Consider the following 17,086-nt stretch of genomic DNA (forward strand, 5'->3'; position numbering starts at 1 on the left):
TCATCAATTTAGGTTCCTGACTCATTTTTATGCTAATAACACTGAAATATTTATGTTGATGACACTGAAATTTACTGCTTCACTTCTGTAACATCTGCAGGATTTGGTTTTCCCTCCCTCTAGTTGCCACTTATACCCTTAAACATTTTCTCATCATCTCCCGGTTTGAATATTGTAACCTTTTCCTCTCTGGTCTCTCCCTATGTCATCTCTCCCCACTCCAATCAATCCATAACACTGCTGCCCATCTTATTTCCTCTCTCCCTTTATGGCATTTGCCTCCCCTCTTTGCATCCTCCACTGACTACATATCCCCTTCAGAATCCAGTTCAGACCCCTCAGCCTTACATATAAAGCCCTTAATCCAGAGGCTCTCAAACACGGTACTCAAGGCACCCCAGCGGTCCAGGTTTTAAGTATATCCATGCTTGGCTACAGGTGACATAATTATTACCTTAATTTGATTTAACCATCTGTGCTTTCATTGGGGTGCTTTGAGGTCCACGTTTGAGAACCACTTACTAAATTGACAGAATATAAATAGAACAATTGGCGATCCAGCTATTGACAACACATTGTGCATCCTCCCCCCACCTACATATCTAGCCTTATCTCTAGTATAATGTTTATTATGTTCCAAGAATTTAGAAGGATACAGTATCTTTTGCATTTGCACAATAAGAAAGGACTCTAGCACTGCGGAAAAATATTGCATGCTTGTCCTCTTCTATAAATACCCTCTGCTCTCATTTCTTTTATGTGATTGAGTAATTTCAGACAAAAATGTCATGGTAGTGTTCTACAATATTGCTATTTGGAGCCAATAAAATATTGCAAGAAATTAACATGTTCAGTATGTTTTATCTTCTAAATTCCAGTTCATGTAAGGAAGTATTGTAATTCTCATGTAGTAGTAAACATTGAATTAATGTACTTCTTTATGCCAGTTACTTTGAAAATATGGAGCCTATATTGCATGCAGCTCCCGCAAGACTAGAATCTAGAAACAGATGTCAGACTAAATTCCACTACAGAGGAGCATAAAAATGTTTTATACCTTATCGTTAATAAATCACAGGACTATACCTTCAGACATGCATTGGTCTTATTTTGTTAAAATAAAAATTAATCCAGGGATTTAGTTTAACCATGCACATTTTTTGTTATTACATATTTTAAACAAGTGAAGAAAAAAATAAATCTAGCATATAATGTATAGTTTGGGATCATTTACGTGCTTACAGAGATAGTGAAGAGAAATGTGTCATCTTTTGTGATTTTACATAATGTGTTTTCTTTACTTATTTGTCAATAATATTTTTTACCATTATTATTATTATTATTTATATAGTACACACATATTCCTCAGCGCTTTACAAAGAATATTTGGCCATTCAGGTTAGTCCCTACCCAGTGGAGCTTACAATCTATATTCTCTACACATACTTTGGATAAAATGTGTGTATCTATACAGATGTAGCCGCGCTCATCCGAGCTGCGGCTATTCGCATCTGCGACTACATTTTCGTGGTACGTATGCATGTGCACGGGCACGTGTGTATATTCGCACCCATGACTCATAGACAGTACATTGCCTAGTCGAGGGTGTAAATAGTTGCATCAGATGCAGCTAGTCATTGCTATTATGCGTGTGCATGTGCGCACACATCACGGTGACGATGTACACTGCCACGTGTGTGTGTGTATATATATATATATATATATATATATATATATTGGTATCAACAGCCCGGCACTCACTTGTATTAGAGGATGAGAGATGCCCCGGTGCCCTCAGGATCAAATGCACACAAATGGAAGAAAAGAACTGCGGCACTCAGGGACGTTTTGAAAAATCGCTGTATTAAATCCAATACATCATTGCACCGACGTTTCGGGGATTTTAACCCCTTCCTCAAGATGTGGTAGAGACTCTTGTCTCTACCACATCTTGAGGAAGGGGTTAAAATCCCTGAAACGTCGATGCAATGATGTATTGGATTTAATACAGCGATTTTTCAAAACGTCCCTGAGTGCCGCAGTCCTTTTCTTCCATTTGTGTATATATATATATATATATATATATGTACTAAGTCTTGGAGAGAGGTAAAGTGGATGGAGTTAGAGTAACAGCCAACCAGCTCCAGTCATTTCTCAAAAGCAGCCTATAACACGGTAGGTAGGGGCTGATTGGCTGGTACTTTATTTCCATCCACTTTATCTCTCGAAAAGGTTTGAAACATCTCCCCATGAGACACACTTCATTTTCTACACTGTATAAATGGTAACATACAGTACATACAGTACTAAGATAGGAAGACAAAGAAAGAAAGAAAAAGTTGGGTGGGGGTTGGAGAGGGCAAGAGAGCATTAGTGACCTCTGTATGGTTGATATATTACCTTGGTCCTAAAATATGTTGAAGAACAGGGATTTCACTGATGGAAGTTATCATCTTGTCATGAAAATCCTTCCAAACTTGGTAGAACACTTTTAAGAAATCAATAACCTCTGCCTCCTGGTTCTTGATGTTCAGTTTCCAGTGAGAAATAATAGGATTTTAATACCTACCGGTAAATCCTTTTCTCTTAGTCCGTAGAGAATGCTGGGGACCCCAAAAGAACCAAGGGGTATAGACGGGATCCGCAGGAGACATGGGCACTTTAAGACTTTTTAGGGGCGTGACCTGGCTCCTCCCTCTATATCCCCCCCAGACTCAGTTTGGAACTGTGCTCAGGGAGACGGACATTTCGAGGAAAGGAATTAACAATTAAACATAATGTGAGCATCATACCAGCTCACGGCATAAGTATGCCGTCCAACATGGCATTCAACTGAATACATGTCAACGGACATGAACAAAATTCAGCAACATGCTGAAAATACTGAAAAACACAACCTGTGTGCAACCTCAACTAAACCGCAGATACAGTACGCACTGGGACGGGCGCCCAGCATCCTCTACGGACTAAGAGAAAAGGATTTACCGGTAGCTATTAAAATCCTATTTTCTTATACGTCCTAGAGGATGCTGGGGACACCAAAAGAACCAAGGGGTTATACCAAAGCTCTAGAGTGGGCGGGAGAGTGTGGATGACTCTGCAGCACCGATTGACCAAACTTTAGGTCATCATCGGCCAAGGTATCAAACTTGTAAAACTTAGCAAATGTGTTTGACCCCGACTAAGTAGCAGCTCGGCAAAGCTGTAATGCCGAGACACCCCGGGCAGCCGCCCAGGACGAGCCCACTTTCCTAGTGGAGTGAGCCTTTACCGATTTCGGTAACGGCAATCCTGCCATAGAATGAGCCTGCTGAATCGTGTTACAGATCCAGCGGGCAATAGTCTGCTTAGAAGCAGGACACCCAATCTTATTGGGAGCATACAGGACAAACAGAGCCTCTGTTTTCCTAATCTGAGCCGTTCTGGCGACATAAATTGTCAAAGCTCTGACCACATCCAGAGACTTTGACTCAGCCAAAGAGCCAGTAGCCACTGGCACCACAATAGGTTGGTTGATATGAAAAGAGGAAACCACCTTCGGCAGAAATTGTTGCCGAGTCCACAATTCTGCTCTATCTTCATGGAAGACCAAATAAGGGCTCTTGTGAGACAAGGCCGCCAACTCTGACACCCGCCTTGTGGATGCCAATGCCAACAAAATGACAACTTTCCAAGTGAGGAATTTCAACTCCACCTTACATAAAGGTTCAAACCAATGTGATTGCAGGAACGTTAACACCACGTTAAGGTCCCAAGGTGCCACAGGGGGCACAAAAGGAGGTTGTATGTGCAACACCCCTTTTACAAACGTCTGCACCTCAGGAAGTGAGGCCAATTGTTTCTGAAAGAAAATTGACAAAGCAGAAATCTGCACTTTTATGGAGCCTAATTTAAGGCCCGCATCCACTCCATTTTGTAGAAAATGGAGGAAACGTTCAAGGTCAAATTTCTCCACCGGAGCCTTCTTGGACTTGCACCAGGAAATATATTTCCTCCAAATACGGTGATAGGGCTTCGACGTCACACCCTTCCTAGCCAAGATAAGGGTAGGGATGACTTCACTGGGAATACCCTTCCGGGCTAAAATCTGGCGTTCAACCGCCATGCCGTCAAACGTAGCCGCTGTAAGTCGTGATAGACGAACAGCCCCTGCTGCAGCAGGTCCTCGCGAAGAGGAAGAGGCCAAGGATCGTCGACTAGTAATGCCCGAAGATCCATGTACCAAATTCTCCTTGGCCAGTCTGGCACCTTTGTTCTTCTCAAAATCTTCAGAACTTTTGGAATGAGAGGAAGCGGAGGGAATATGTACACAGACGGAAACACCCATGGCGTCGCCAGTGCATCCACTGCCGCAGCCTGAGGATCCCTGGACCTGGAACAATATCTAAGAAGTTTCTTGTTGAGGCGAGATGCCATCATGTCTATATGGGGTACCCCCCAAAGACTTGTCACCTGAGTGAAGACCTCCTGAAGGAGGCCCCACTCTCCTGGATGGAGATCGTGTCTGCTGAGGAAGTCTGCTTCCCAGTTGTCCACTCCTGGAATGAATATTGCTGACAGAGCGCTTACATGTTTCTCCGCCCAGCGGAGGATCTCCGTGGTTTCTGCCATTGCCGCTCTGCTCTTTGTACCGCCTTGGCGGTTTATGTACGCTACTGCTGTTACATTGTCCGATTGGATCACGACTGGCAGGTTTCGAAGAAGATGTTCTGCTTGAAGAAGCCCGTTGTGAATAGCCCTCAACTCCAGAACGTTTATGTGAAGATGAGTTTCTTGACCATCTTCCTTGGAAGTTTTCCTCTTGTGTGACTGCCCCCCAGCCTCGGAGATTTGCATCCGTTGTCACTAGGATCCAGTCCTGGATCCCGAACCTGCGTCCCTCTAAGACAGGGATGGGGAACCTTCGGTCCTCCAGCTGTTGTTGAACTACACATCCCAGCATGCCCTGCAACAGTTTTAGCATGACCAAATAGCAAAACTGTTGCAAGGCATGCTGATATGTGTAGTTCAACAACAGCTGGAGGGCCGAAGGTTCCCCATCCCTGCTCTAAGAGGTGAGAGCTGTGGAGCCACCACAGGAGTGAGATTCTGGTTTTTGGAGATAGAACTATTCTCCAGTGCATATGAAGGTGGGATCCGGACCACTTGTCCAACAGGTCCCACTGAAACACTCTGGCATGGAACCTCGTGAAGGGGAGGGCCTCGTATGCCGCCAACATTTTCCCCAGCAACTGAATGCATTGATGGATAGAAACTGTTGCTGGCATCAGAATGAGTTTGACCAAACTCTGAATTTCCAGAGCCTTTTCCACAGGAAGGAACACTCGCTGCTGGACTGTGTCCATTATCATACCCAAAAACGCCAATCGCGTTGTCGGGACTAACTTTGATTTTGGCAAGTTTAGGAGCCAACCATGTTGTTGAAGAATCAACCAGGACAGTGTAATGTCCTGTACCAACCGGTCCCTGGATATCGCTTTTATCAGGAGATCGTCCAAATACGGGATAATTGTGACTCCTTGTTGCGGAGGAGAACCATCATCTCCACCATCACCTTGGTGAAAATCCTCGGAGCCGTGGACAGGCCAAACAGCAATGTCTGAAATTGGTAATGAGAATCCTGAATTGCAAACCTCAGGAAAATTTGATGAGGGGGATAGATGGGGACATGTAGGTATGCATCCTTTATGTCCAATGACACCATAAACTCTCCCTCCTCCAGACTGGAGATCACCGCTCTGAGAGACTCCATTTTGAATTTGAGTTTTTTTAGGTAGAAATTGAGAGATTTTAGGTTTAGGATCGGTCTGACCGAGCCATCCGGCTTCGGTACCACAAACAGGCTTGAATAAAAGCCCTCTCCCTGTTGTGCCAGGGGAACCGGGACCACAACCTGATTTTGACACAATTTTGTATCGCTCCACAGACTAGATCCCTGTCTGGAAGCGAAGCTGGTAAGGCCGATTTAAAAAAACGGTGAGAGGGGACGTCTATAAACTCTAGTTTGTACCCGTGGGACACAATTTGTACAACCCAAGGGTCCAGGCCCGAGTGAACCCAGACCTGACTGAAGAGCTTTAGACGTGCCCCCACCGGCGCGGTCTCCTGGAGGGGAGACCCAGCGTCATGCGGTGGACTTTGCAGAAGCCGGGGAGGACTTCTGTTCCTGGGAACCCGAGGAGGCGGGTGCCCTTTTACCTCTTTCCCTACCTCTGGTAGCAAGGAAGGAATTACCTCGGCCTCTCCTATATTTATTGGGCCCAAAGGACTGCATTTGATAGTTGTGTGTTTTCTTATGTTGCACAGGAACATAGGGCAAAAAGGACGACTTACCCGCGGTAGCCGTAGACACCAAATCAGTGAGGCCGTCACCAAACAACTCACCACCCTTATATGGAAGAGACTCCATATTTCTCTAGGAGTCAGCATCAGCATTCCACTGGTGAATCCAAAGCGCTCGCCTAGCTGCAACCGACATAGCATTGGCTTTAGCACACAGCAGGGCAGCATCTCTTGCAGCCTCCTTCAAGTACCCAGCCGCATCTCTGATATAACTGAGCGTTACTAAGATGCTATCCCTATCGAGAGTATCCATTTCAGAAGACAAATTTTCTTCCCACTTCTCAATAGCGCTACTTACCCACGCCGATGCAATGATAGGCCTGAGCTGCGTACCCGTGGTCGTATAAATAGCTTTTAAGGTAGCCTCCTGCTTACGATCAGCAGGCTCCTTAAGGGCCGTCGTGGTAGACGCTGGGAGAGCTACCTGCTTAGATCAGCGCACAAGGGCTTTGTCTACCGTGGGGGCCGTCTCCCACTTTCTCTTACGTCCTAGAGGATGCTGGGGACTCCGTAAGGACCATGGGGAATAGATGGGCTCCACAGGATACATGGGCACTAAAAAGAACTTTAGGTATGGGTGTGCACTGGCTCCTCCCTCTATGCCCCTCCTCCAGACCCCAGTTTAATACTGTGCCCAGAGGAGACTGGGTGCACTACAGGGAGCTTCCTGAAAAGAAAGTATTTTGTTAGGTTTTTTTGTTTTCAGGGAGACCTGCTGGCAACAGGCTCCCTGCATCGTGGGACTGAGGAGAGAGAAGCAGACCTACTTAAATGCTAGGCTCTGCTTCTTAGGCTACTGGACACCATTAGCTCCAGAGGGAGTCAGAACGCAGGTCTTCCCTAGCGGTTCGTCCCGGAGCCGCGCCGCCGTACTCCTCGCAGAGCCGGGAGATAGAAGCCGGGTGAGTATAGGAAGGCAGAAGACTTCACAGGCGGCAGAAGACTTCAGAGCTTCAGAGAGGTAACACGCAGCGGTAACGCTGTGCGCCATTGCTCCCACAACACACACACACAGCGCACACTGTGGGGTGCAGGGCGTGGGGGGGGGGGCGCGCCCTGGGCTGCAATGTAAACCTCAGCACTGGCTTTTGGGAATATAATTACTCAGTTTGATGTTATTTCAGAGCCCCCGCCAGTTTAAAGAAAGAGCGGGACCGAAGTCCGCCACTGAGGGGGCGGGGCTTCTCCCTCAGCACTCACCAGCGCCATTTTCTCCTCAAGCACGCTGGGAAGCTGGCTCCCCGGACTCTCCCCTGCTGATCACCGGTGACTTAGGGTTTTAAAGAAGGGGGGGCACATAATTGGGCACAGTAAATAGCGCTGTATCTGGGTGATATTTTTCTTTTTCACAAGATTATTGGCGCTGGGTGTGTGCTGGCATATTCTCTCTCTGTCTCTCCAAAGGGCCTTGTGGGGGAAATGTCTCCAGATAGAGCTTTCCCTGAGTGTGTGGTGTGTCAGTACGTGCGTGTCGGCATGTCTGAAGCGGAAGGCTCTCCTAGGGAGGAGGTGGAGCGCATGAGTGCAGTGTCGCCTTCGGCAATGCCGACACATGACTGGATGGATATGTGGAATATTTTAAATGCAAATGTGAATTTATTGCACAAACGTTTGGACAAAGCAGAGTCCAGGGATAACACAGAGGGTCATACCCTGCCTTTCCCTATGTCACAGGGACCTTCTGGGTCTCAAAAGCGGCCGCTTTCTCAGTTAGTTGATACAGATACCGACACAGAGTCTGACTCTAGTGTCGATTATGATGATGCGAGGTTGCAGGTAAAATTGGCAAAGAGTATTCATTATATGATTATTGCTATAAAGGATGTGCTGCATATTATAGATGACCCCGCGGTGCCTAATCCTAAAATCCACATGAGGTTACTTTTCCACCTTCTTTTGAATTAAATGAGTTATTTGAAAGTGCTTGGGAAACTCCAGATAAGAAGCTGCAGATTCCCAAAAGGATTTTTATGGCGTATCCTTTCCCTATCAAGGAAAGGATACGGTGGGAATCCTCCCCAAGGGTGGACAAGGCGTTCACGCGCCTTTCCAAAAAGGTGTCGCTGCCGTCTCAGGATACAGCGGCCCTCAGGGATCCTGCTGACCGCAAGCAGGAAACTACCTTGAAGTCAATTTACACACATACCGGTACATTACTCAGACCGGCGATAGCGTCGGCTTGGGTTTGTAGCGCTGTACTAGCGTGGACCGATACCTTATCTGCTGATATGGATACGATGGATAAGGAAACTATTTTATTGACCCTGGGACATATTAAGGATGCGGTCCTTTATATGAGAGAGGCTCAAAGGGATATCGGCATACTGGGGTCCAGAGCAAACGCTATGGCGATTTCTGCCAGGCGGGCACTGTAGACTCGACAGTGGTCGGGTGATGCCGACTCAAAACGGCATATGGAGGTTTTGCCGTACAAGGGTGAGGAGTTGTTTGGGGAAGGTCTCGCGGACCTAGTTTCCACAGCTACTGCTTGTAAATCAACTTTTTTACCTTATGTTTCCTCACAGCCTAAGAAAGCGCCACATTATCAGATGCAGTCCTTTCGGCCGCATAAATCCAAGAGAGCTCGGGGATCTTCCTTTCTTGCCAGAGGTAAGGGCAAGGGGAAAAAGCTGCCAGCTACAGCCAGTTCCCAGGAACAGAAGTCCTCCCTGGCTTCTACTAAATCCACCGCATGACGCTGGGGCTCCGCTGGGGCTCCGCTGGGGCTCCGCTGGGGCTCCGCTGGGAGAGTCCGCTCCAGTGGGGGCACGTCTTCGTCTTTTCAGCCAAGTCTGGGTTCACTCTCAGGTGGATCCCTGGGCAATAGACATTGTTTCCCAGGGGTACAAGCTGGAATTCGAAGAGGTGCCTCCTCGCCGGTTTTTCAAATCGGCACTGCTGACTTCTTTCCCAGAGAGGGAGGTAGTTTTAGCAGCAATTCAAAAATTGTGTCTCCAACAAGTGGTGGTCAAGGTTCCCCTGCTGCAGCAGGGGATGGGCTATTACTCAACCCTGTTTGTGGTCCCAAAACCGGACGGTTCGGTCAGACCCATTCTAAATTTAAAATCCTTAAACCTATACTTAAAGAGGTTCAAGTTCAAGATGGAGTCGCTCAGGGTGGTCATTGCAAGTCTGGAAGGGGGAGATTATATGGTGTCTCTAGACTCAAAGGATGCATACCTTCATGTCCCCATTTATTAACCTCATCAGGCGTTCCTGAGATTTGTGGTGGAGGATTGTCACTACCAATTTCAGACGTTGCTGTTTGGGCTGTCCACGGCCCCGAGAATTTTTACCAAATTAATGGCGGAGATGATGGTGCTCCTGCGCAAGCAGGGGGTCACAATTATCCCATAATTGGACAATCTCCTGATAAAAGCGAGATCGAGAGGACAGTTGCTGGTCAAAGTATCACTCTCCCTGAGGGTGTTACAACAACACGGTTGGATTCTAAACCTGCCAAAGTCACAGTTAGTTCCAACAACCAGATTGCCTTTCTTAGGCATGATTCTGGACACGGAACAAAAGAGGGTCTTTCTCCCGACGGAAAAGGCCCAGGAACTGCAGGACTTGGTCAGGGACCTGTTGAAGCCAGACAGAGTGTCGGTACATCACTGCACGCGAGTGCTGGGGAAAATGGTGGCGTCTTACGAGGCCGTTCCATTTGGCAGGTTCCATGCCAGAACCTTTCAGTGGGACCTTCTGGACAAGTGGTCCGGGTCACATCTACAGATTCATCAGGTGATCCGCCTGTACCCCAGGGCCAGGGTATCTCTCCTGTGGTGGCTGCAGAGTGCTCACCTTCTAGAGGTTAGCAGGTTCGGAATCCAGGACTGGGTTCTGGTGACCACGGACGTGAGTCTACGAGGACGGGGAGCAGTCACACAGGGAAGAAACTTCCAGGGTCTGTGGTCAAGCCAGGAGGCTTGTCTACACATCAACATTCTGGAATTAAGGGCCATATACAACGGCCTTCGTCAGGCACAGACCTTATTTCAAGGTCTACCGGTTCTGATTCAGTCAGATAACATCACAGCAGTGGCTCATGTAAACCGCCAAGGCGGCACAAGGAGCAGAGTGGCAATGACAGAAGCCTCGAAGATTCTTCGATGGGCGGAGAGTCATGTAAGAGCTCTGACAGCAGTCTTCATTCCAGGAGTAGACAACTGGGAAGCAGACTTCCTCAGCAGACCCGATCTGCATCCAGGAGAGTGGGGACTTCATCAGGAAGTCTTCGCAGAGATTGCAAGTCAGTGGGGTCTGCCTCAAATAGACATGATGGCTTCACGCCTCAACAAGAAACTTTCGAGATATTGCGCCAGGTCAAGGGACCCTCAGGCGATTGCCGTGGACGCACTGGTGACAACGTGGGTGTTTCAGTCGGACTATGTGTTCCCTCCTCTTCCTCTCATCTCAAAGATATGGAGAATCATAAGACGAAGAGGGGTTCAGGCGATTCTCATCATTCCAGATTGGCCTCGAAGGGCCTGGTATCTGGATCTATAGGAAATGCTCTCAGAAGATCTGTGGCCTCTTCCTCTCAGGGAAGACCTGTTTCAACAAGGGCCCTGTCTGTTCCAGGACTTACCGCAACTGCGTTTGATGGCATGGCGGTTGAACGCAGGATCCTAGCGGAGAAGGGCATTCCGTAGGAGGTCATTCCTACTCTGATAAAGGCTAGGAAGGAGGTGACATCGAAACATTATCACCGTATCTGGAGGAAGTATGTTTCTTGGTGCGAAGCCAAGACTGCTCCTCCGGAAGAGTTCCATCTGGGCCGTTTTCTCCACTTCCTGCAAACAGGAGTGAATTTGGGCCTAAAGTTAGGATCCATTAAGGTTCAGATTTCGGCCTTATCCATTTTCTTTCAAAAGGAATTGGCTTCTCTTCCAGAAGTCCAGACTTTCGTGAAAGGGGTGCTGCATATCCAGCCTCCTTTTGTGCCTCCAGTGGCACCATGGGACCTTAACGTGGTGTTACGGTTCCTTAAGTCTCACTGGTTTGAACCGCTTCAAACAGTTGAATTGAAGTATCTTACTTGGAAGGTGGTCATGTTATTGGCCTTGGCTTCGGCACGGCGAGTGTCAGAGTTGGCGGCTTTATCTCACAATAGCCCTTATCTGATTTTCCATGTGGATAGAGCTGAGTTGCGGACTCGTCCCCAATTTTTGCCTAAGGTGGTTTCTTCTTTTCATATGAACCAACCTATTGTGGTGCCTGTGGCTACAAGGGACGTGGAGGATTCCGAGTCCCTAGATGTGGTCAGGGCATTGAAAATTTATGTGGCCAGAACGGCTCGGGTTAGGAAAACAGAGGCTCTGTTTATCCTGTATGCAGCCAACAAGGTTGGTGCTCCTGCGTCTAAACAGACTATTGCTCGCTGGATCTGTAACACGATTCAGCAGGCTCATTCTACAGCTGGATTGCCGTTACCGAATTCGGTTAAGGCCCATTCCACTAGGAAGGTGGGCTCTTCTTGGGCGGCTGCCCGGGGCGTCTCGGCATTACAACTTTGCCGAGCCGCGACTTGGTCGGGTTCAAACACTTTTGCAAAATTCTACAAGTTTGATACCCTGGCCGATGAGGACCTAATGTTTGCTCATTCGGTGCTGCAGAGTCGTCCGCACTCTCCCGCTCGTTTTGGTGCTTTGGTATAATCCCCATGGTCCTTACGGAGTCCCCAGCATCCTCTAGGACGTAAGAGAAAATAAGATTTTAAACCTACCGGTAAATCTTTTTCTCGTAGTCCGTAGAGGATGCTGGGCGCCCGTCCCTGTGCGGACAACATCCTGCAGGACTTGTATATAGTTGTTGCTTACATAAGGGTTATGTTTCAGTTGGATCAGTTTTGGACTGATACTGGTTTTGTTTCATACTGTTGACTGGTTCGTATATCCCATGTTATACGGTGTGAATGGTGTGGCTGGTATGAATCTTGCCCTTGGATTTACAAAATCCTTTCCTCGTACTGTCCGTCTCCTCTGGGCACAGTTTCTCTAACTGAGGTCTGAAGGAGGGGCATAGAGGGAGGAGCCAGTGCACACCCATACCTAAAGTTCTTTTTAGTGCCCATGTCTCCTGTGGAGCCCATCTATTCCTCATGGTCCTTACGGAGTCACCAGCATCCTCTACGGACCACGAGAAAAAGATTTACCGGTAGGTTTAAAATCTTATTTTTCCCTATCAGCAGTGGGAAAGGGGTACGCCACCATGATCCATTTAGGAATCTGACATTTTTTATCAGGGCTGTCCCAGACTTTATCAAAGAGAGCGTTCAGTTCAAAGGAAGGAGGAAACGTAACCGACCGCTTCTTCTCCTTATATATAAGGACCCTCGTTTCAGGAGTAATAGGCTCCTCTGTGATATGCAATACGTCCTTAACTGCTACAATCATGTACTGAAAACTCTTTGCTAATTTTGGATCTAATCTGGAATCAGAATAGTCGACATCGGCATCAGAGTCCGTGTCGGTACCTGTGTCAAGTGACTGGTCAAAACTACGTTTGTGTGACCCTGAGGGGTCCTGGACCTGTAATAACGCGTCCTCCATTGATCTCTTCCACACCTGGGTTTGAGATTCTAACTGATCAAACTTCTGACTAAGAAGAGTGATATTAGCTTTCAAAGCATTTAAAGTAGTCAACCAATCAACAGTCGGCGGTGACGACATGGCCGCCCCATAATACTTGGTGTCCCTAACATATTATCCCCCTGAAAGAAATAATCTGCCTCAGACATGTCGCCTATAGGGGACAGAACACAGAATAAAGCCTGCCAGGGAACACAGAGGGAAAAAGCCAGCTCACACCCTAGTGCCAAAACACAGGTCTGAAAACACTCCTAAGTGCCTCAGAGCTGCAGCGCTTGTTATATTGAACAATTGTGCCCCCCCCCACACTTGTTTTTAGCCCCCTGGTACTTGCTATTGATGAGGAAGGACCAGCTGGATCTGTGGCTTGTGAGGAGGAAAATGGCGCAGAGTACAGTGAGCACGAAGCCCCGCCCCCTTAATGGCGCGCTTCTGTCCCGCTTTCATCAATTATATATATTTATACTGGCGGGGGTTAGGACAGTGCCTAGGCACTTATGTCCCCTCTGGCCAGTGATTTGTGAGGTAAATGCTGCCCCAGGGCGCCCCCCCCAGCGCCCTGCACCCAGTGGTGGTGATGTGTGTGGGAGCATGGCGCGCACTGTGCTTCCCTCGCTACGCGGTACCTCAGAATGCCATCAAACTAAATAGAAGTCTTCTTTTCTTCTTCTACTCACCTGTCTTCTGACTTCTGGGTCTGAAAGGGGGTGACGGCAGGCTGTGGGAGCGAGCATCCGAGCGTACCCGGCGAACATCTCCCTTCAGGTGCAGGAGGCATCCTGTCAGCAGAAGCAGAGCCCTGGAACTCATCAGAAGTAGGTCATACTTCTCTCCCCTCAGTCCCACGAAGCAGGGAGGCTGTTGCCAGCAGCCTCCCTGAAAATAAAAAACCTAACTTAAGTCTTTTCAGAGAAACTCAGTAGAGCTCCCCGGAGTGCATCCAGTCTCACTGGGCACATTTCTAAAACTGAGTCTGGGGAGGGATATAGAGGGAGGAGCCAGGTCACGCCCCATTAAAGTCTTAAAGTGCCCATGTCTCCTGCGGATCCGGTCTATACCCCTTGGTTCTTTTGGTGGCCCCCTCATCCTCTAGGAGTTATGAGAAATTGGTTTTCCTCACAGGGGTATGGAAATGAGGTCATTAATGAGTAGTAAATCCATAATGGTTAGCCAGGATGGTAACATGAGAACTGTGGTATAGGATGTGCTAATCCTGTTTAATATGACTAATGACAGTACCTGTCAATGAAAAGACAACAGGACAGCAGTAGAAAGAAATGTGAAAGTCCCATGACATGAACCATAATATGTATTAAGGTATAGAGTCTGATGTTCAGCACTTCAGCTTAGACCTCTAAGTGCTGTTTCTGACTAATGCCTTTACTTTAGCAGCCACAATAGTTTCATCATCTGACTCAACATCTTGGTTTGTTATAGGATGGGAGTTAAGTTTCCATTATAAAATTGTATAGTAGTACTCTAGCAGCTGACAAAACTGAATGCTTTATCCTTGTATTGCAATTAGTAGGACTGTAGTGCAATGCATCACTAAACATCATATTGCTTTATTGATCACAACAGTCTGTGACACATCATAAAGACTGGAAACATAGCACGAGATTTGGAGCAGGTTATATGACATGTTCTTTCACTCTTATCCAAATCCAGTTATGTTCAGCCATTTTTCCAGAAATGATCCACTATTTTGGACCTATTATGAATATCACAGCCATCCATAGTAAATAAGTAAGGGTATCTTTCTAACCAGAGGACATTTATTATCCACAAAACAACATTGATCACACCTATTAAAAAACAAAAACAATTTATTTAAAAAAATTCACCAATGTGCAATACTACATACTGAAAACATATTTTGTCTTTACAGCAATCCACCTGGATGGGGGACGAGAAATTGTTATCTGTCAGGATGATTTGGAAGGTATTTCACTTTTTAAAATTTCTGAAATCAGTGATACTAAGCTCTCCAAGTTATCAACATTCTCAATGGTTTGATAAATTCTGCAACCTCTTTCTCTTTAAAGAATGCTCCTTATTGTTTTGTGTAACATAATGTAACATAAGCACTACTTATGTCAGTGATAATGCCCCATGCTGCAAATAAATAAGTTTAGATTATACTGTACCAATACATAATAGATACCAGCAACATTTCAAATGAATAAATAAAATTAATTTCTATTAAAATGTGTGATCTAAGACAGTTTACAGGAGCAGAGGATGTGTGCATATGTTTATGTATCCAATGTTCTTACAATGTGTTTTAGGACATCTGCATAATTCTGCATTCACATCCCTAATGCAATTTATCCTGAAGGCTTATCCTCAGCTCTTTTGCCTTGTCACGGACCTGGTTTCAAGATACTTCAATCTCTACAGCTGTCCATAACGTTGTCAAGATTAGCACTCACTTGAGGTCTATCATGAAATTAATCAAAGAACAACCACCTGGTTACCTACAGGAATGATTACACTCCCAATGATCTCTCCCACTCACTATTAATTTCCCAATAATTGCCATCACAGAAAGGATTTCAGGAGCAACACACTACTCTTTATCCAAACAATAACCTGTAGTACAGATACAGTATGTAGCATGGATAAGCTGAATTCACAGTCAAAATGAATCCAATAAGAATTAAAGAGACCTATCTTATTAAATTAAGTTTAATATAAAAAAAAACCTCACAATGCTTAAAGCATATAAAAAAAACAATTAATAGGAATGACATACAAATATAGTATTAGGCAAATAATTTTCTATAAACAAAAAGGAAAAAAATTAGAACAGCGTCACTTACATAAATCTGTGGGGAGAAGCTAGCAGATGGAGATGGAGAATTGCACAGAAGTTCTGCATGTGGGGCATTGTATTAATCCCTTTTTGAGTGTCAGGTTGCACCACGCCTCCTTGCCCCTTAAGGTGGGTACACACTAGGCAATGTACTCCATGAGGGACATCACCTAGTGTGTCCCCTCCCGGCCCGGGTCATCCAACAGCGTGCATACACACAGTGCAATATCACACAGTGACGTCATGCCATGGCCGGGCTGTGCATGCAGGTTTGGATGATGAGTCTAAATTGATCTGCATGTATGGCCGACAGCGAGGGTCATTAACAACCCGCGAGGCCATGCAGCCATGCATCGGCCATCGGCAGCTGCATATACCCTGGGCAATATAGTAAACAATATCACTCAGGAGGGGGAAAATGAGCGATATTGTTTACTACATCGCTAAGTGTGTCAATGCAATTTGCTAAGATCCCCACAACATTATTTTTTTTGGGAGTGGGCAACAGTGATACTTCCAAGGCCATGTTGGTGAGATGGGCAAGCCTTGAATGTATGACCGCCATCATTTGACCATTATCTGTGTTTTGGATCATTTTGCTGGCAGTCCTAATGGCATATACATAACTCTACCAGCCATCCCCTTACCTGGCATCTTCTCAAGCATATAAACCCTGTAGCTGAACATTACACATCAAGGGTCAATTGCAGGTGATCATGCTGCTAATTAAATGCACTTAATAAATGTTACATGTTACCTAATATCTTGTGATCCATAACATAATCATGATATGCTGTAACATTGAGAAGTGTATAATAATGATACTCTACACGACATCCCAACATATGATCTGATAAGAAGAGTAATCATACCACAGCAATAATTAATTCATTTTGATATCCCCTTCATTCAGCTTTTGTTAAATAACAATTACTGTAATAAAATGGAAACTGCTATTTAAGAAATATATAATTTATGGTTTTGCCTTAGAGAGATACAGTACATACTGTTGCCTTAAAGAGATACATACTGTAAAACATCATCATAATGCTATAAGTGTCATTCCCAAGTTTCTCTTTTACATGTCTGCTATGTTAAAAACATTTGTGCTAAGTCAGATTTTATCATATCATGTGGGTGAAGCACTGGCCAGCTACCTTATTGATGGGGAGGGCCAATCTACATAAGTAATTTATACATTTCATTACACTTTGTCTTTTCACATGTATATGCCACATTTGGCAATAAAATACCGCAGTATATTGAATACTTTTTTCATATGCTAAAATTATTTGAGGCTATTTAAAAAATACATTGAAAAAATGCTAGACATATACAG

General features: G+C 45.8%; 1 protein-coding gene across 2 annotated transcripts in view; it reads left to right on the top strand.

Moving 5' to 3' along the window:
- MYOM2 (myomesin 2) overlaps positions 1 to 17,086 on the top strand; it is a 226,877-nt gene that overhangs the window by 78,669 nt on the left and 131,122 nt on the right. For both annotated transcript variants that reach the window (XM_063916675.1, XM_063916676.1), the window contains one exon: positions 14,821 to 14,874. In XM_063916675.1, coding sequence (XP_063772745.1) covers positions 14,821 to 14,874 — 54 coding nt within the window. The remainder of the gene's footprint in view (positions 1 to 14,820; positions 14,875 to 17,086) is intronic.

The sequence above is a fragment of the Pseudophryne corroboree genome, chromosome 4 (assembly GCF_028390025.1).
Source record: "Pseudophryne corroboree isolate aPseCor3 chromosome 4, aPseCor3.hap2, whole genome shotgun sequence".
In the NCBI taxonomy this organism is placed as follows: Eukaryota; Metazoa; Chordata; class Amphibia; order Anura; family Myobatrachidae; genus Pseudophryne; species Pseudophryne corroboree.